This window comes from Mytilus edulis, chromosome 8, assembly GCF_963676685.1.
Source record: "Mytilus edulis chromosome 8, xbMytEdul2.2, whole genome shotgun sequence".
Classification (NCBI taxonomy): Eukaryota; Metazoa; Mollusca; class Bivalvia; order Mytilida; family Mytilidae; genus Mytilus; species Mytilus edulis.
This window is the reverse complement of record NC_092351.1, coordinates 37,517,030-37,539,096: the sequence shown is the minus strand read 5'-3', so window position 1 is coordinate 37,539,096 and position 22,067 is coordinate 37,517,030. Positions and strand designations below refer to the sequence as shown.

The 22,067-nt window shown below is 31.4% G+C and overlaps 1 protein-coding gene across 1 annotated transcript in view; it reads right to left on the bottom strand.

Annotated features, from left to right (window-relative positions):
- The window catches only part of LOC139486796 (uncharacterized), a 110,616-nt gene that overhangs the window by 22,337 nt on the left and 66,212 nt on the right, over positions 1-22,067 (bottom strand). Inside the window, exons 13-15 of the mRNA XM_071271767.1 lie at positions 19,752-19,919; positions 17,480-17,665; positions 1,105-1,315 (exon numbers count right to left, since the gene is read on the bottom strand). Of these exons, the coding sequence (XP_071127868.1) occupies positions 1,105-1,315; positions 17,480-17,665; positions 19,752-19,919 (565 nt within the window). The remainder of the gene's footprint in view (positions 1-1,104; positions 1,316-17,479; positions 17,666-19,751; positions 19,920-22,067) is intronic.

Sequence of the window (22,067 nt, the reverse complement as noted above, 5' to 3'; positions counted from 1 at the left end):
ACCTGATACATTTAAAAATTGTTTTGACAGTTCATTTGTACTCTGATCATGTTTGACTAGCTAATTGCAAATATCTTTTTTATAACCATAAACCTAAAATTTGAAGTTTAAGCTTTTGTAAGCCAATGATATTAAGCCCTTTTTATCTTTTTTGTAGGGTTTAATTTTCTGGTTTAATTGTGGCCCTCTATCTCCATGTATAAATTTACAATTAGTTATGCCAAAAATAAAAGATCTGCTTCAAAAAGAGATTCTAAAACTCTTCCTGTAAAGAAAGCAATCATTTGATACCAGGATCGTGAAATCTTGAATATTTAGTGATCAAACTAACCCAATTGGTCCGAGACCACAATTATTTCCTAGTGCATTTCTTTTAGAACATAAATGAAAATAAAAAAAATCCCACCTGCGCTTTCTCAAAGAAACTTTTACAGTGTGTTGTACTACTTTTGGGACAAATTATATCAAAATTATAGAAAACTTCATCGGCTCTAACTCAAAATATGGACAATTTTATGTTTAGGGCGTCTTGAAATCTTTTGACAGCTTCCGAAGTACTAATTTTCAACCTTTTTCAGCTGGACCAAATCACTACTTTCCTTTAAAATTCTGGACCCAAATTTTTTTAATGAATTTTACCCCCCTACATGCAATTTGAGGCATTAAACATGGAGAAATATATTTGGAAGGGGTATAAAAATTAATTGTAAGTAACCCACTGTCAACACTAGGGACTATATTCGTGAACAACGAAAATCAAGAGACGACAATTGTGGTCTCGGACCAATTAAGAAGCGCATGGCTCAGGAGTTTATTGAGTTACCATTTTATTTAATTTTCCATGTTAATCTTCTAAAAGCCTTAGCCATGCATCAACAGTTTAAAAGTTATTTTAGTAAATGATTGTTATAAGAGGGGTAGGAGGGGTCCTGATCCTGAAATCCCTAGGTCCCAAAATTAAATAAATTTAAATCCCGACATCCCGAAATTAAAAAAAATAATTCACAGATTCCGAAAGGGTCAATCCCGAAATCCCAAGCTAAAAAAAACACCAGATCCCGAAGTCCTGATAAAGGTACAATCCCCCCGCTTATAACAACTTACCTCCGCCATTTCTGTAAACTAGGTATGGAAATCTCCAAACATTGCCTAAACCAACAACATATCCCAGACAAGACAGGACAAAGTCAAGACGACTACTCCAGTTACCACGGTGACTGTTGCCACTGTCATCTGTACTCTCAGTGTCGCCACTGTCCACTGTCATCATGTCGGAGAGGTAAGGTCCAGATGAATCATCACTGCCCTGGGTTTCCTGTAAATGAAGGAATCGGAACATTTTGAAATTTGTCTTCGCACTTAGCCTTAATCCTACGGAAAAACTTCCATGTAAAATTATTAACAATAATGCTTCAGAGAATGAACGAATAGCAATAAAATTTCATAAAAAATCAAATTAAAAGTTGATATTTGAAAAAACTAATTTGTTTTCATCTTGATATCATATCACATTAAGTCCTTCTAAGACAAACTGTTATGACATATTTTTTTCTTCTTCCGGGAATATACAAAAAAGATGACTGATTTGTTCAATATGAACCTGAAAATTAAGCTGGAGTCAAGACTCCCAGTGGCACCGTTATTAAAGCATCAAGTCGTCTAATCAATTATTATAACAAATAACCATAATTATTTTGAGATTAAAGGGTCATCCTTTAATTAACAAGCCACAAAGCTATGATGATGATTATATATGTAATCATAAACTGTTACGGAGACAATTACCTGGAAACTTAATGATAACTACCTGCTCAGGTGTTCTATTTAAGAGTAATGAGATTTTGATGAAGATACACCTATGAGGTGAGAAAAATCAATAAAAAAGTGAAAATGTTAATGTTAATCGAATTTATAAACATTTTATTTTTTTATATCTTTTAAACTATCATGAAAGGTTGAACTGAGTGGTGTTTAATGTCCAGTGGCAAATATTACTACAAGTATATAAGGACGAGAACATGTTGCTGTGAAATTAATTTGAACCTTGTTTCACAGGCCAGTTAACTAGTTATAAAGAACACATTTAGGGTCCTTTATAACTTACTGTTTGGTGTGAGCCAAGGCTCCATGTTGAAATTTGTACTTTGATAAAATATCATTTAAAATATTTTGCTATTTTTACCACTTCATTAAAACTTCAAAATACTGATTGCATTAAGACAAGGGGAAAACAAATTTTGCAATAAAAAAGTTCTATATACTGATTAATTAAAATAATGTTTGCTAAATGTCCAGTTACAAATATCTTATCCATTTACAGCACAAAAAATAGTCTTTACTCTACAAGTATAATTAAATTGTGTTTGAAATAAGATTAACAAGAATGTGTCCATAGTACACAGATGCCCCACTTGCAGTATCATTTTCCATGTTCAGTGGACCATGAAATTGGGGTCAAAACTTTAATTTGGAATTAAAATTAGAAAGATATATCATAGCAGGGAACAGGTGTACTAAGTTTCAAGCTGATTGGACTTCAACATCATCAAAAACTACCTTGACCAAAAACTTTAACCTGAAGCAGGACAAACAAACTGACAAACTAACGGAAGAACAAACGAACGGAACCCACAGACCAGAAAACATAATGCCCCTCTACTATCGTAGGTTGGGCATAAAAAATTTCTCTAATTGAATCTCAGTTATATTAAAACCGAGAAGAAGTTTTGTCAAATTGCAATATCTAATCTACAAACTGTTCACCAATAATTGTTTTCGCAGACTTGCAAAATTGTTTAGAATGCAGCATTTTCCACACATGCATCTACTGTTACCAATTGCACTCAAGTTAATGGAATATAATATAAAAATCCAGAGCTTCATTATCTCAATGTGACGACATCACCATGGGATTTACTGCAACACAGCTAACCCTTGGGATGTTCTACACCCAAGCTTTCCATAGCAACGTTTTTCACACAAGCTTACTCTTAATAATTGCTCAACTGAAGCCTACCTTTAGGGATTTTCTAAACCACAAGATTTCTCAAAGGTTTTTTTATACTCAAGCATATCCTTATAAGTTTAAGACCTCAACTGACCCTGTGCAGAGTCTACACTCTTACGGTAGAGACTCCCTAAATCTCAACGTACACCTGCAGGAGAAGCACTACATTTATTTGTTTATTACTTATAGAATTCAGAATTAAATGTACATTACAATATGTTACCTGGAAATCTACCATCATCTCTCCAACGGAAATATGAACGTTCCTTTTCACTTAAATAAAATCCATGACAGACACAATAAGCTTATTAAATCAAGGAATTCCATGTCACAACATTAGGACCGATATACTACATTAGATGCTAAGAAAAATGTTGGGAAAAGGTAAAAAGACGAAAGCGATCAGCTCATTAATACAATACCAATTAAAGGTGTTGGTATTGATTCTGAATTGAACAGCAACGATATACATATTTATGACATTAAATCTAGTGGAAGGCTGATGGATGTTAAAGCCTTTTTTAATTACAAATTGGGATCAACCTTTGAGTCAAAGGCTGCAATTTTCAATGTAATAATCATTTGTATGTTCATAAAAAAGGAAATTTTTGATCTCGAGTGTAAACAAATGTATTTGAACTTGTAGTTTTACAAGGATTTAAAACAGAGCTTTAGAAAATAATACATTTTGATTAACTACTGTAAATTCAGAAATATTGCAATGTTTATATTATTGTGAAAAATGTGACAGGGTAATATTCACAATAATTTGCATTTCCCTTTTTTATATGAATTAAACAGGATTTTTCACGATATTGTAAACATTAGAATCACATTTTAATCTAAAATGACAAAATCGTAATAATAAATGCACGCAATAATTTTTGAATTTATAGTATGATGGATTGGTGGTTATATTTTAAAGTCCTGTGGCAAATATTATATGCTTATCAAAATGTGGACACTGAATCTCTTTTGTTTTTACTCCTTAAAATGCACGATACTGTAGAAATACAAGAGAAGCTTGAATATCAAGTCATTATTTTAAATATGTAGAGGATCATACCCAAGAACTTTCAATACTATAGGCAAGCATGCTACCATGAGACCAAATAGGTGATTGATATTTAAAACAGAGCAATAACAAATTGTGAAACATAAGACAACAGTTTTTATTTCCACTTCATTGCACACAATTTTAGATAAAACATTGCAGGGGAAAAACAGTGGCGGATCCAGAACTTTGCCTAAGGGGGGGCCCGCTGACTGACCTAAGGGGGGGCCAGCTCAAGTCATGCTTTAGTGATTCCCTATATAATCAACCAAATTTTTCCCAAGAAAGGGGGGGCCCGGGGCCCCCAGGGCCCCCCTGGATCCGCCTATGGAAAAAGGACAAGACAAAACAAGTCCACAGAACACTGCTAAAAATAGACAAACATCACCTTCACCCCCCCCCCCCCCCCCACTCTTCCCCCTCAAAAAAATAACTAAAAATAACTGACCAAACTGTGGTGCTATGGATGTGAATTACTCAGCAGTTAATTGAAATACAATAGCAGTTTATGGGTGGGAAACAAAATATCAAAAAATTAAATAACTCTATCTTAATTTCCAGCTGTTGCATGGTAAAACATACCCCTCAATATCATTGCTAATATGGTAGTTATAGAAATCAAATGTCAATTCCATAATAAAATGAAAATCATCTATCGATCTTAATGACAATTAAAATTTTAATTACATCATGCAACAATGAAATAAGATACAGTTTAGACAAAATAGATATATCCCTTGTTTTCAAAACAATATCACGTAACAGGAAGAAAATCATTTGCATTACTAATGATAACAGCCTGCAGTCAGCGATTTCAAAATCCATGTTGTAAAACTGAAAATTAATATTTGAGAATCTTCCAGGGGATATGAGATTAACACTGCATGAAGATCATTAGTGATGAAAAAAATACAAATTTCAAGATTATGAAAATGTGAAATTGGAACTTACCAAAGAAATTCATTAAATCAAGACAACAACAAAAATCCTGATTTTATTTGTACTTTTACGATCTTTCACTATCAACAATATATAAGCCACTAAATCTTTATTGTACTTTTAAGTTAAAAAATAGCATGAGAATTTTGTGTAGAACAATTAGTATATGATGAGAAAACAAATATAATAATTTTATATGTCATATATCTTTACTAAGTTTATCAAGGCTTAAATAAATTTATGGTATTTGATGAACACTTGAAAGTCTCTAAGTGAAAGTTCACAACTGTAACATAGGTAAATTGTTTATACTGGACTGTTTTCTCATAATAATGAATTGTTTTACATTCATCATTTCGGGCCCTTTTGTAGTTAACTATATGGTATAAACTTTGCTCATTGTTGAAGGATTATTTACACTATAGTTGTTAACTTCTATGTCATTTGGTCTCTGGTGGAGAGTTGTCTCAAAATGGCAAGTGGCAATTATTCCACATCTTCATTTCTGTATCCTTTTTTCAAATTTTAGAACCAAACCCTTTACTTTACATTTAGACAAATTGAAGAAAAAAATAAAAATGACCATGTTTTTCAATTGACTAATTGGTGTTTAATGCCACCTTCAACACTATTGTGCTATTTCGTGGCATTCAGATTTCATTGGTGTAGGAAAGCCAGAGTGCATGGAGAAAACCACTGACCTTCAGGAGGAAAACTGACAATCCTAGTCAATTCAAACTCACAACCTCAGTGTTTACAAGCTAGCTTGTGATACAGAAGTTCAACTACTTAAGACAATTTGACTGATGAAACTTCTTTAAACTTTTTGAACTATTTCCTGATATCATTTAACAATACAATCCCCCTATATATAGATACATTTATTGATGAAGGTAGCCAGGTGCTCATTAGAGTAGGTCTGTTTTGTGAGTCCCATCATTCTTTTCAGTATAAATGTGACACTTCATTGTAAATTGAAATTTGTTTATTTGTCAAGAGGACCAATAAATCAGTAATAGCTTTGTTTACAATCTATAATTTTTTAGAGTAACTTTCGTATTTACTATCCAAACAAATCATGAAGAAGTCAGAAAGGGAGGTCAACAAAGTCAATTTGACCAATTCATTTCTTTACTTACTGTCATGAATTAAGAATCATATATTATAAGTTTACTCATCAAGTACTGTATTTAGCATACATATATAATGTATCATGGAATTGTTGTTATTCGCATGAGATACCAATTTTCATTGATTTTGTGGGTTTAGCTGACTAAAGAGTTTAAATGTTCAACTTATATACTTGAAGTACAAATTTCCTATAAAGCTCACATGAGATACCAACTTTCATTGATTTTGAAGGTTAAACTGAACAAAGAGTTTAAATGTTCAACTAAGTTAAGGTGGTACCTAACACTACAGGGAGATAACTCTGTAAAATCAGCAGAAAGTTTTAATGACGTTGTGTTCAAAAGGGAATATTAAGCTTCTCAATGATCAAAATAAGTGTTTGTCAAACTGCTATATAACCTGTGTAATTTTTCCGATAAAACGGTTGGTTCAAATTTTTTGAAATTTTTATATTTTTGTCAAAGGGTCAAAGTAAATACTTTGTCAAAATTTTAAGAAAATTAAACGAGCCAAACTAATTTTAGTTAAAGTGTTGGGTACCACCTTAAATTCTTGACCATTACATTTCTACATACAGTTACAAAATGCAAAACAATTCAAAAGAGAAAACAAACTATGTTCAAAACAAGAAATGAAAAAATAAATAGCAGACAGCAAACAATCACAACTACTAAATTTACAGGCTTACTTAAGACAGGCACATATAGAATATGGTGGGGTTTAAAAAACTCATGTTCAGTGGACTGTGAAATCAGCATTAAAATTAGAAAGATCAGATCATAGGAAACATGTGTACTAAGTTTCAAGTTGATTGGACTTCAACTTCATCATAAACTACCTTGATCAAATAGTTATCAAAGGTACCAGGATTATAATTTAGTATGCCAGACGCGCGTTTCATCTACATACTCATCTGTGACACTCATATCAAAATAGTTATAAAGCCAAACAAGTACAAAGTTGAAGAGCGTTGAGGATCCAAAATTCCAAAAAGTTGTGCCAAATACGCCTAAGGTAATCTATGTCTGGGATAAGAAAATCCTTAGTTTTTCAAAAAATTCAAAGTTTTGTAAACAGGAAATTTATAAAAATGACCACATAATTGATATTCATGCAAAACTTTAACCTGAAACAGGAAAGAAAGATGAATGGATGGACAAACAAACAAACGAATGGATGCACAGACCGAAACCATAATGCCCTTATAGGTGGGGCATAAAAATCAAATGTAAAGGCCTTTAAGGGCTGGACTCATCAGATCAGCTCAAATTGTCAAGATATGAATACAACCTATTATACAAGTAGGTCATGGTCAGCAACTAGACTCTTCACCAAGGCCTTGATGTGTCACTTTAAAATATCTTGTTTAAAGAAATTCAATTGTTTAAATAAATAGGGGCACTAAATATCATCATTCACATTAAAACTTTAATACTTGTGTAAAAAGGTAATGCATTTCTGTATTTAGAGATTATTTCATCCCCATCCTTCGTAAACCCCTGACATATAAATATTTTATATACAATTATCAAATTGCATTTAAATTATTTGCACTCTGTTCAAATATCCTAATATGTATGTCAATAAAATAATAAAATAAATCTTTATGCAACAGAAAATTAATATTTGCAGCATGTAATCCAAGTTTACAGATATTTTGTTATAAACATCAACGTTGATTAATATGAAATTGTGAATACATTAAATTTAGCCTATCATAATTTTTCAGGTGTGAGGACAGACAAGTTTTTCAATTACATTTGCTAGTTTTTGTCATAGTTGAATTCACAAACAGAAAAGATTAGAGAAATACAATGATCCACGCTTTTTAACTATCGTGATGTTGACGCAAATTTTCACTGTAAGCCTTCTTTCTGACTTAGCAACACTTGATATAGAAAATTATATAATCTAAAAATCACATAATATTGTATGATTTAAAAAAAATATTTAAAGAATGCCGCAAAATACTTGATCTTTGATCCAGCTATTTTACATCTATAAGAAAGTAGTGTAGCAGATTATCAAAATAATATTGATATTGATGATAAAATTCAAAGATAAATAGGAGAATCCTTTAATGGTAAATATGATTGAATCATTAATGTCATAAAGGGGCCTCACAAGTTCTACATTGAGAAATAAATATTTTACAGATGAGCTCTATTGACGTAATAACTATAAAGTTTAATAGTTTATAAGACTTGTTTTTATTTCATCAACTGAGGCTTGTTCCAATAGCAATAAAGTTTAGGGAGAGGACATCACTATTGGTGTCCAATCCCTTTTGCTACTTTTGCAAAAAAATTTACTTCAATTAAGCAATAAAGAATTGTGCATGGACTATTGGAAACTCAGAAAACAAATTACTACAACACACAATTCAAAATTATAGAAGACATCTAGAAATCTTAATCTGCATCAGCTATTATACAGGCAGACAATTGATAATTCAATCCAATTAAAATCTAAAATAGGAAAAGCTATCAATAAAATGAGACATAGGGTAAACATCGGGTTGTTGTCTCTTTGACAGACATTCCCTATTTCCATTCTCAATTTTATCAACTAGAAAACACAACTAAACCAAGAAAGACATCTTGAGGACGTCATACATGCAAGTTTTCCTCAATTAACAAAAATTGATACCTGCAAAAATAAATGAATACACAGTGTAATCAGTCCATGAATTATTAAACAGAAAATGAGACCTTGGCTTTCCAGTACACTAAACCTGTTTCAATCTATAAATTTTACTTCATCAATGGTTGCTACCATTCAAACTTTGTATTTTCAATTTTATTTATCACTCAACAAACTCTCACATGTATCAGAAATCATTGCTGTTAGATACAAAAGTTCAAACTATTCAAAAGATATCCCTCACCATATATTTATTCAACAATCTAAAATTAAACATCATTTATTTAAGAAATAAATTTAATTAATGATAATTAAACATGCACTTTTAAATAAATCTGTTTAGATACCTTTAGAAGTCTATCTTGATAAAATACAAAGTTCTTTACTAAGCAAATATAAAAACCTACCTTTTACAACAATCAAAGTTTGTTTGAATTGTAAACTAATCCGAAATTTAAGTCTCTATTTGTCAATCGTGTAATATACAGTTATATTCATAAGATTTCTCTTTTATCATCTGAAGTAAAAATTTGTTTTACTTTATTTGATTTGAATTCCGCTGAATTTGTAAACATTTAATGGTCTAATGGTTTTAAACAAAATTTTATGGTAAAAATTTGGCCAAAATCTAAGGTGTAGAGTTCATCTATACGTCTATATTGTGTTTTTATAAATTACAAACGTAAACAGCTATTATTCTCCACTATTGGCCTTGCTTTAACATGGTAAATTAAACATGAATTGGGAGAAATATTTTGATTTTAAATCACAATTATTATTCAAACATATATACTTATAACTTAAAATAAATTTAATATAATTTCTTTTTTCCTTATGTTAACATTAATATTTACGAAGTCTATTTATATTTTTAAGATTTGATATATGTGTTCCTCTTGAGATCACATTCACAAAACAACATTGTCTTTAAATCTCAAACAAAACTGTTATCATGAAATGATGTAAATAATACTGTAAGCGTCCTTTTAGCTAACAACATCTTTTTCAAATAGATCTATTGCTTAAGATTTTAGAGCAGCTACCTTATCCAAAAAGAGGAAAGTTTGTATAGCAGTAATGACTTTACAATCTTTTCTTTTTGTTGAATTGCTCTGCTCAAATCTTTTTTTTTGAAAGAACTCTTTTTGTATATCCCTAGTTTGGCATGAACTTCTTACTTTATTTGTATAACTCCTGTATGACATGAACTTCTTACTCTTTTTGTATAACCTCAGTATGGCATGAACTTCTTACTCATTTTGTATAACCCCAGTATGACATGCACTTTTTACTCTTTTTGTATATCCCCAGTATGGTATGAACAATTTAATCTTTTTGTATAACCTCAGTATGGCATGAACTTCTTACTCTATTTGTAGATCTCCAGTATGGCATGAATAATTTACTCTTTTTGTATAAGCTCAGTATGACATGAACTTCTTACTCTTTTTGTATATCCCCAGTATGGCATGAACAATTTACCCTTTTTGTATAAACTCAGTATGGCATGAACTTCTTACTCTTTTTGTATAACCTCAGTATGGCATGCACTTCTTACTCTTTTTGTATAACCCCAGTATGGCATGAATTTCTTACTCTTTTTGTATAAACACAGTATGGCACGAACTTCTTACTCTTTTTGTATAAACACAGTATGGCACGAACTTCTTACTCTTTTTGTATAACCTCAGTATGTCATGAACTTCTTACTCTTTTTGTATAACCCCAGTATGGCATGAACTTCTTCCTCTTTTTGTATAACCTCAGTGTGGCATGAACTTCTTACTCTTTTTGTATATCCCCAGTATGGCATGAACTTCTTACTCTTTTTGTATAACCTCAGTGTGGCATGAACTTCTTACTCTTTTTGCTTAACCTCAGTATGGAATGAACTTCTCAATCTTTTTGTATAACCCCAGTATGTCATGAACTTCTTACTCTTTTTGTATAACCTCACGGTGGCATGAACTTCTTACTCTTTTTGTTTAACCTCAGTATGGCATGAACTTCTTCCTCTTTTTGTATAACCTCAGTGTGGCATGAACTTCTTACTCTTTTTGTATGAACCCAGTATGGCATAAACTTCTTACTCTTTTTGTATAACCCCAGTATGTCATGAACTTCTTACTCTTTTTGTTTAACCTAAGTATGGCATAAACTTCTTACTCTTTTTGTATATCCCCAGTATGGCATGAACTTCTTACTCTTTTTGTATAACCTCAGTGTGGCATGAACTTCTTACTCTTTTTGCTTAACCTCAGTATGGAATGAACTTCTCACTCTTTTTGTATAACCCCAGTATGTCATGAACTTCTTACTCTTTTTGTATAACCTCAGTGTGGCATGAACTTCTCACTCTTTTTGTTTAACCTCAGTATGGCATGAACTTCTCACTCTTTTTGTATAACCCCAGTATGTCATGAACTTCTTACTCTTTTTGTATAACCTCAGTGTGGCATGAACTTCTTACTCTTTTTGTATGAACCCAGTATGGCATAAACTTCTCAGTCTTTTTGTATAACCCCAGTATGTCATGAACTTCTTACTCTTTTTGTATAACCTCAGTGTGGCATGAATTCTTACTCTTTTTGTTTAACCTCAGTATGGCAAACTTCTTACTCTTTTTGTATATCCCCAGTATGGAATGAACTTTTTACTCTTTTTGTATATCCCCAGTATGGCATGAATTTCTTATTCTTTTTGTATAAACACAGTATGGCAAGAACTTATTACTCTTTTTGTATAACCTCAGTATGTCATGAACTTACTCTTTTTGTATAACCCCAGTATGTCATGAACTTCTTACTCTTTTTGTATAACCTCAGTGTGGCATGAATTCTTACTCTTTTTGTTTAACCTCAGTATGGCAAACTTCTTACTCTTTTTGTATATCCCCAGTATGGAATGAACTTTTTACTCTTTTTGTATATCCCCAGTATGGCATGAATTTCTTATTCTTTTTGTATAAACACAGTATGGCAAGAACTTATTACTCTTTTTGTATAACCTCAGTATGTCATGAACTTACTCTTTTTGTATAACCCCAGTATGTCATGAACTTCTTACTCTTTTTATATAACCTCAGTGTGGCATGAACTTCTTACTCTTCTTTGTTTAACCTCAGTATGGCATGAACTTCTCACTCTTTTTGTATAACCCCAGTATGTCATGAACTTCTTACTCTTTTTGTTTAACCTCAGTATGGCATAAACTTCTTACTCTTTTTGTATATCCCCAGTATGGCATGAACTTCTTACTCTTTTTGTATAACCTCAGTGTGGCATGAACTTCTTACTCTTTTTGCTTAACCTCAGTATGGAATGAACTTCTCACTCTTTTTGTATAACCCCAGTATGTCATGAACTTCTTACTCTTTTTGTATAACCTCAGTGTGGCATGAACTTCTTACTCTTTTTGTTTAACCTCAGTATGGCATGAACTTCTCACTCTTTTTGTATAACCCCAGTATGTCATGAATTTCTTACTCTTTTTGTATAACCTCAGTGTGGCATGAACTTCTTACTCTTTTTGTATGAACCCAGTATGGCATAAACTTCTTACTCTTTTTGTATAACCCCAGTATGTCATGAACTTCTTACTCTTTTTGTATAACCTCAGTGTGGCATGAATTCTTACTCTTTTTGTTTAACCTCAGTATGGCAAACTTCTTACTCTTTTTGTATATCCCCAGTATGGCATGAACTTTTTACTCTTTTTGTATATCCCCAGTATGGCATGAATTTCTTATTCTTTTTGTATAAACACAGTATGGCAAGAACTTATTACTCTTTTTGTATAACCTCAGTATGTCATGAACTTACTCTTTTTGTATAACCCCAGTATGTCATGAACTTCTTACTCTTTTTATATAACCTCAGTGTGGCATGAACTTCTTACTCTTCTTTGTTTAACCTCAGTATGGCATGAACTTCTCACTCTTTTTGTATAACCCCAGTATGTCATGAACTTCTTACTCTTTTTGTATAACCTCAGTCTCTTTTTTGTATATCCCCAGTATGGCATGAACTTCTTACTCTTTTTGTATAACCCCTGTATGTCATGAACTTCTTACTCTTTTTGTATAACCTCAGTGTGGCATGAACTTCTTACACTTTTTGTTTAACCTCAGTATGGCATAAACTTCTTACTCTTTTTGTATAACCCCAGTATGTCATGAACTTTTTACTCTTTTTGTATAACCTCAGTGTGGCATGAACTTCTTACTCTTTTTGTTTAACCTCAGTATGGCATAAACTTCTTACTCTTTTTGTATATCCCCAGTATGGCATGAACTTCTTACTCTTTTTGTATATCCCCAGTATGGCATGAATTTCTTACTCTTTTTGTATAAACACAGTATGGCAACAACTTCTTACTCTTTTTGTATAACCTCAGTATGTCATGAACTTCTTACTCTTTTTGTATAACCCCAGTATGTCATGAACTTCTTACTCTTTTTGTATAACCTCAGTGTGGCATGAACTTCTTACTCTTTTTGTTTAACCTCAGTATGGCATGAACTTCTCACTCTTTTTGTATAACCCCAGTATGTCATGAACTTCTTACTCTTTTTGTATAACCTCAGTGTGGCATGAACTTCTTACTCTTTTTGTTTAACCTCAGTATGGCATGAACTTCTTACTCTTTTTTTTATATCCCCAGTATGGTATGAACAACTAACTCTTTTTGTTTAACCTCAGTATGGCATGAACTTCTTACTCTTTTTGTATAAACACAGTATGGCATGAACTTCTTACTCTTTTTGTATAACCTCAGTGTGGCATGAACTTCTTACTCTTTTTGTTTAACCTCAGTATGGCATAAACTTCTTACTCTTTTTGTATATCCCCAGTATGGCATGAATTTCTTACTCTTTTTGTTTAACCTTAGTATGGCATGAACTTCTTACACTTTTGTGGCAGGAACGTTTAAGTTATTTATATATCCAAAGTGCAGCATGGACATCTTACTCTTTTTGTATACCCTGTATGACATGAACATTTTACTCTTTCAAGTGTTACAAAAACTCTTACGCTATTTGCATACTCAAATTGTGACATGAAATACTTTAGTCTTTTTGTATACACCCAATTTGCTATGACCTTTTTCTCCTTTTGTTTACCTCCTTTATGGTATGAACTTCTTACTTTTTAGTATACCCCTAGTATACCATGCACTTCTTACTATTTTTATATATATCCAAAGTGTGACATAAACTTTTACTCTATTTGTTTACCTCTCATTCAGCTTTATTTCCTAATATAATATTCTCCAATGGTAAGACTGAAATTATACTGTTAGACATTTTTTTCTAACTTGTCAAAAAGTGTCCCAATGAAGTATAAACTGAAATCCTAAAGCATAGGAAAACTGTAAAATTTGTAATCTCGAACTAAATATGAGTTTCAATCTTCAAAATCAATAGAAAAGAATTACCATTACATGATTTTTACTGAAATATAGTGAGGGTGTGCAAAGTTATTCAATATAACTTATCTAAAACAATCATTGAAAATGTGTTATGAATAGCAATCGCTTTGGCATAATTCTTCATAGGTTTATGAAAGAGATAGGTCCCAAAACAGAAATGTGAGTCTTATAGTGAAATTGTCTTTGTACAATTGGAACACACATACGAATAATACCCAAAGTTTTGAATGTAAAAAATGATGAGAGCAAAAAACAACAAAATGGTCTAATTTATCAGTCAAATCTTTCAACTTCGAATGAGGAAATTGGTTTTGGTACAATTTCAAATTTTGTTAACTGAAATGCATCATTGAAGTCATGTCAGTACAAAAACCTTTCGATCTGTAGATCTCTAAAATTTGACCATTTATCTGTAAATATTGTTTTCAAGGCTGGTGATGCATACATAGCAATAAACCCCCTGTAGACACATCCGTTTTTTTCCTTCTGAAGTTCAACAGATTCCCTCAGTTTTTTTTTACCAACAGTTAAAGACTATTGCCTCAATTTTATAGCTACAACACATATATTGCAAGATACTGTATCATTTAGTAGCTTAAGGTGGCTCGTGGGTACAATAATTTCAGCAATAAATTGAACCTTTATTTTTTCATTACAAATTTTATTTATTACACTATTATTACTTTATGATAATTTTATGGTAAAAAAATCAACCCAAAAAATCGATTCGGTTTGGCCCCACATGACTTTTAAAATGTTTATAGCATTGAAAAAGCTCCAAATTATCTCCCTTTGGTGCAAAAATGCCATTTTTTGGCATTAAATTTGAAATATCTTTTTTAACTCATCGGTGACCTATATTTTTTATTATTGTTTTCATATAAGCTGTACATAAACTAAATAATTGTAAAATTTAAGGTGGTACCTAACACTACAGGGAGATAACTCTGTAATGTCAGCTAAACGTTTTAATTACGTTGTGTTGTAAAGGGAATATTAAGCTTCTCAATGATCAAAATTGGTGTTTGTCAAACTGCTATATAACCAGTGTAATTTTTCTAAAATGGTTGGTTCAAAATTTTTGAAATTTTTATATATTTGTTAAAGGGTCAAAGTGAATACTTTGTCAAAATTTTATTATAATTAAACGAGCCAAATTAATTTTAGTGAAAGTGTTAGGTACCACCTTAAGCGATTTTTGTAATTAGGTTATTTTTTTATTTCGGTATTACCTCTTTTTCTCCTATTAGTTCAACAGAAAAAGGACATTAACAAAAATGTATACTTCTTCCGGAGGCAGATTGTGAGCTTAAATGAACGGTGACCCCATTTTTTTATTTCATTTTTCTTTTAAGTATATGATAAAGTTCATTTATAAAAAAAATATAGCGAAATCCTATATTAGAAAAAAAAATTGATTTATACCTAGGAGCCCCCTTAAAGCACTAATTTTGCAAAAAACTGAAAACAATTTTGACAGTATCAAATAACATTATAAGTACTTATCAAATTTATTGACTAAGATGGTGCATAAAAGTGTGATGCACTATTCCTATAAAATAATAATCTATTCAAAGTACAGGAAATTTGAAAATGTCATTGTATATCTAATGTATCATGAACAGTTATGGGCTTGATACAATGAAATGCTACATATGAAAATTCTTAAAAACATTAATAATTTAATATATCAAACCTTACTTAATTGTGACTCTATCGAGCAGAAACAAGGGACCATAAAACTCACAAAAGATGAACTGTATAAGTTATTTTTATGTGAGAATTTTGGGTCATAAATGAGGCAGTTTATTATCCTGATTTAGAGTAATTTCTCGCAATTTGATTGGCTGATATTGTCTTAAAAAATTTCAGTACAATTTTTTATTACGTCAATAGGAATTATCTCCCTTATTTATTACGTCAATTGGGATTATCTCCCTTATGCCATTGACCTAATAAAAAAGAAAACAAAGTTGAGTTGCTATAGTTGTTATAGTCCTAATATTTTTTTATTTTTAACAGTTTTAGATTAAATACCTTCAATATATTTCATGATATTGTTCTGATATTGAATTTGAATATAATAATTTGTAATATAACAAAACAGGATAAATTCGTTACACAGTGTTCAATTGTCCTAATACAGAAGTTATCGGGTCAATAAAATTCATATCGGGTTTCGCTTCGCCTCACCCGATATGAATTTTATTGACCCGATAAATTCTCGTATTCCCTGAGTTTAATATTCACATTTCATAGCCTTGTACAATGCATTCAAAGGATATTGAAATGATTGTAAAAGGTAAGTTTTTGTGGTAAAATGTGTATCATGAAAATAGAGAAAATTATAAAAACAAGAAGACATCCAGATATTGGTATATGTCTCCCCTTGTTTTTTCAATAATTTTCTAGGTGGGATGCTACTGCAAGTTTTGGAAGTTAGGAGCATTAAAACAGCTGTTCATTCCTTCAACTACTCAGAGAATAGTATTATAACTTCAAATTCATAAAATAATGACTTTTGAATGAGACCTTGAAATTCTATTGAAAATAGGATATTTAAATCTTGATGCAAACACATTTCTAATAGCATCAATGGTTTATCAGAAGTACATATACACCTTATTAGAAAATATTATGCGAAAGTCAAAATTCTGAAAAAAAGAAATGGAAAGATACTAAGGAGGCAATCAACCCATAATGGAAAAAAAACCCAGGCAAACAACACTTCACAGAAGATGGTGCAACACATGAACAGATTCTACAGAATAACCAGATCGAACATCGACGAACAACACCATAAGCAGTTCCTGTACAAATTGTGGTCCCTACTATGTTACTCATGGCAAGTAAAAACTCTAAACATGTCAAATTTCAAACTAATCAACAACTGCTGTGACCTTGAACTTTACCTCATCAATACCAAAATCAATCAAAGTTTGAAGAAGATACGACTTTTATAGGCACTTTCAAACCACTTTTGGAATAGATAACTCTTTATGTGTTCAAAGACTTTGTCCTTTTTTTTCCCCAACTTTAGATACTTTAATTCACTAGTAGCTGTTAACAAAGCACCTTAATGTTACAACAATGGCATTAAGGTTCTTCCCTGAATTGTTAGTTACCAATAAAACCAGGGGTTTCATTGGCAAACTTTTTATAATTCTACATAGTATTGCGTGTTAAAGATTTTGTACAGAAAAATTTATCAAATATTGACACATCACAGTACAAAGCTACATCATGCAAAAAATTGTATTTATGATTTAACCTACCTCTAAATCTATTAGTCCTTTCAGATTAGGTATGTACAGGTTAGCAGTGAGTAAAGCTAGTCCAGTCTCTGGTCTGAAGATGTCTGGGGTGCAGATGACATAGTCCGGAGGTTCAGTCCCTGGTTCCTGGTTTCCTAAGGGTCCTGGACCCCAATCAGTTGGAGTCTTTGTCAGGTCCTTGTACTTCTAAAATATAACAAATATTTTAGTTTTTGGTTGTACCATCAAATTGCTGTTTATCATAAAAAGAATGTATTCTTTTAAGTATACATAAATTCATAATGATTATGTTCTATTGAATATTTTTTTTTATTCATACCTAACAAATTCAGCAAATTCAAACCATTTTTTTTTTAAAGATAATAAATAAATTTCAAAATATTGTAATTTGAGTTGGAGAGATTTCATTGGCAGCCAATTTGACTAACTAACATGCAATACACACTAGTCTGATATGAGATCCATACTAGCTTGTAGTGATGAATAAAGCTAGAATTTAAAAAAAAACAAGAATGACTTGTGTCCCAAGTACATGGATGCCCAATTCGCACTATCATTTTCTATGTTCAGTTGACTGTGAAAATGGGATAAAATCTCTAATTTGGCATTTAAATTAGAAAGATCATATCATAGGGAACATGTTTACTAAGTTTCAGGTTGATCAGACTTCAACTTCATAAAAAACTACCTCGACCAAAAACTATAACCAAAACTTTAACCTGAAACAGGACAGATGGACAAACGGACGAACAAACAAACAGACAGACCGAGGCACAGACTAGAAAACATAATGCCCATAAATGGGACATCAAAAGCTTTTTCAGTGAATCTATCTGAAATTTGCTGATTAGACATTTGTACACTTAAACCTTCAACAGTGACAAAGGGGAAGTAACTCTAGCTCAAATTGTTTCAATTAGCAGTGACTACACAATGACTACAAAGAGAATCTCTCTTCAAAGAAATATTGAATTTATGCTCCTAGAATACCACTGAAATAACCAAAGCTGTGTTTTATGACTTCAAAAAGCAAATGACATATTTGAAATAATCTCTCAAAATCCCATTTGTCATCAAAATAAGATTAGAAAAAAAAAATCTTTAATGAATATTGTTCTATTTTTTATGTCAGTTTATTTTTACTCAATTTCTTATGCAAACATGACTTGCTTCTACAAATGTGCCTTTTTTCTATCAAATCAACCAAAGATTTCCCCCAGAAAAATATTGATTGATCATTTCCAACAAAAAATTCATTCATGATATTTATATGTGTTGCCCTCATAACTACAATCACTGAACTTTAATTGTAGCATAAACAAGATGATGTCCCTTCATATTTGATTTCTCTCCTTTAACTGTGTTTGGAATGAAAGTGTAAACAGTTACATAAAGCCACTTTTTTTTATGAGATGCCAAACAGCATGCCATCATAATAATATGAAGAGTTGTCTCCCATGTTGTCAGAAATGATAAGTTACTAGCTAGATGTACTAACAGAAATGAACATCATATGTTGTAAGAAAGCATTATTTGTAAAATAATAAGTAATGGTAAACAGAACAGCCACTTAATATACTGTATCCAAGTTATTTTCACCGGGTGTAAATTTTTGCGGATATAGTCATGGCCAAAATAATTCCGCCAATTTAATAGTGCACATATGAAGGAATTGATAAAAGTTTTGAATTCGCCAAAATAATAGCCACCAAAATATTTTTCAAACCTTTTTAAGTGAAAATTGCTAAGTTTTACACCCACTATATGGTAAAATGTAAAAACACTTAAAATGTAAAAAAAATATCAACCTAAAAGACTGAGTTGTTATCCATTCATTTGATGTGTATGAGCTTGAAATGTTGCCATTTGATTGTGGATTTTCCATTTTGAATTTTAATCAGAGTTTTGAATTTTTGATATTTTACTATTTTCTATATTCCTTTTTTGATAAAATCTTCACTATATGAATACAACTTTTAGTTCATGTGATGTAAAGTAAAAATAATACTTTCTGGCATCTATGTAAGTCTACAATGTAAAAGTGAAGTATTATTGATGAGCAACAGGAATTCTGCTTAAATCAGTGACTTTAGCTCAATTTTGAAGACTTCAGTGTGACTTTAAGATGAAGAACAGCCATTACATCTTTATTTGTTGTTTTTGGTGTAATATCTGATAAATAACTGACTGTTATGCGATTAAAATACACAATATCTCTTTTATAATTCTGTTTCTAATAGGTAATCTGATAATTTAAAGTTATAATACTTGCTTGTCTGAAGGATGAGAAATCATTTCTGTAGCATAGAACTGCAGCATATAACAGTGGTAACAATGGAATGAATGTTATACACCAGCTTATCTGTTTAGTGAGAGATGGATACTCATATAACTTGTACTGTAATACTGAGTCTGTCATAATGGTTAGAATGATCAATGTCTGAAATATCAAATGGTCAAAGGGAGGTAATTCATTAATTTTTACTCAGATTTTCACTTGCTAGAAAGGACAAGGTTCACTAATGGCACAAAATGGCCTAAAATATCAACTTTATCATAAAACACCAAAAAGGTCTCAATTTAGTTCGTAAATGGGTTTATTTACAGAGTATAAATGCTAAATATATCAGTTCTTTTCATAAGAGTACAAGATATTTGCCAAAAGTAAGCCCATTTTTCAGACCTAAAAGCTTTTGAAACACATTGGCCGCCACTTACGATCCAAAATGTGTTGTAACCAAAAGATTCCAATTTTGATATAGATTTCATCAATATTGAAACTTTTTGGATCGTAGATGGAGGCCAAGGTTAATTATGCCAAAAACAATTGAAATTATGGACAAAAAGTACCAAAATTGACCTTTTAAACCAAATTATGCTCATTTAAGTGGTCATTGCTTCATAAATAGAAAAGGAAAGTGCCACAAAAAATATTTTTGTCTTAGTAGTACAGTACATTCCGGTTATTTGCATAGCCTATTTGTCAGACGAAATTATGCAATAAAGCGGAGTATGCTAATATCCGAAATGCCAAATTACGGAGTCAAATAACATCGGTAGTGCAGATCAGTAAAGGAAATCCCTGAAGAAAGATGAACGTCCATAATCCACTTACAACATATGGAATGCTTATTTATTCCAATAAAAGTTATTTGTCTAGTGTCATTCATTTTATTTCATTGTGCATTCTTTCAATAAAGTTTGTAAACACATTTTGTTTTTAGTTTATTTAAGTACCGACTTTTCCTTTACCTGTGGCTGTGATACGAAAATAAAATTTTCTAAAAATAGATTTGTTTCTATGACCCGGATGTACACATTACATTGTTAGGGGTCATCCATAATTGTCAACCATTTTCCAAAGTGTACAAAACGTACTCTTTTTCAGACCCCCCACCCTCCCTCAAAAAGTGTACATCAACCATTTTCAGATTTCAAGAGAGCAATCAATCATTCTTAATAAAAAAAAAGATCCTGTTTATTATATTTTAGTTTAATATAGAAATTTGCATTGAAAATAAACTAAAACATCTCTGACTGTTTTATTTGATGACATCTATCTGTGATGCTTGTGTTTTGTTAGAATAAAGAGTTCAAATATTAGTGTTTCCCCTATCACACAGTGGGAACTCCAATGAAAAAGGGCACATAGAGCATGCAAAAGATTAACAAAAGGGCACATAAACTATGCAAAGAATCAAAGAAAGGGAAATGCATGGTTATATTGCATTGGTAAAGTATGGACTGACAGTTGTTGATGGAATCAGAGCTTAAGACAGCAATCGATAAAAGTGTAATGTTTTAAAACATTTTAAGTTTTTAAATTTCCCGCCTGTATTTCTATTTAAAAAGTCCCTGTAAATATGCCATTCATGGCACTATTATCGTTTGTGTATATATACTGTAACGTGTACATATATTGGATAATTTTTAAGGTTAAGGTTAAACTTCATATGGAGGTGCTCCTAATTAAAGGAGGCTTATACTAAGAAAAAAAAGTTTACTTCCGGTTTACTGTTTTGGAATACATTACAAGGAAATTAATCGAAGGACCAGTATAAAATCTTTTCACAAAATGGTGTCTTGTCAAAATCAAAACATTCAAAGAATTTAGTGTTTCCATCAGTTTTGTTTATTAAACAGAGTGAAACGATAACGATCTATAATAAAGCAGGTGAAATTGAGAATACCGAGAAATGCTTGCAAACTTTTTGTTTAAAAAATTTACAAGTTTACATTTTTGAAAGATTTAGTTTTTATATGATTTGATCTTTTAATCGTTCAATCCGGATTGAGGAGAATTATGATATCGAAATAAATATCATCAAGTGAAAATAATAAAGAAGAAATAAGAAGAGAAACACACCCAAGTCAATTCTCGATTTTATACATCGACCTTCCCTACGGGAACGAAATAAATTCAGGAAAGAAAAAAAAAAGCGTACGGTAAAAATGTTGATTTTTTAACCCCCTCCCCCCAAGTGTACGTTTTGTACACTTTGGAAAATGGTTGACAATTATGGATGACCCCTTACGCTTTGATTAAAACAAACTGTTTAACAATGGTACACATTTTTTAATCATTTTA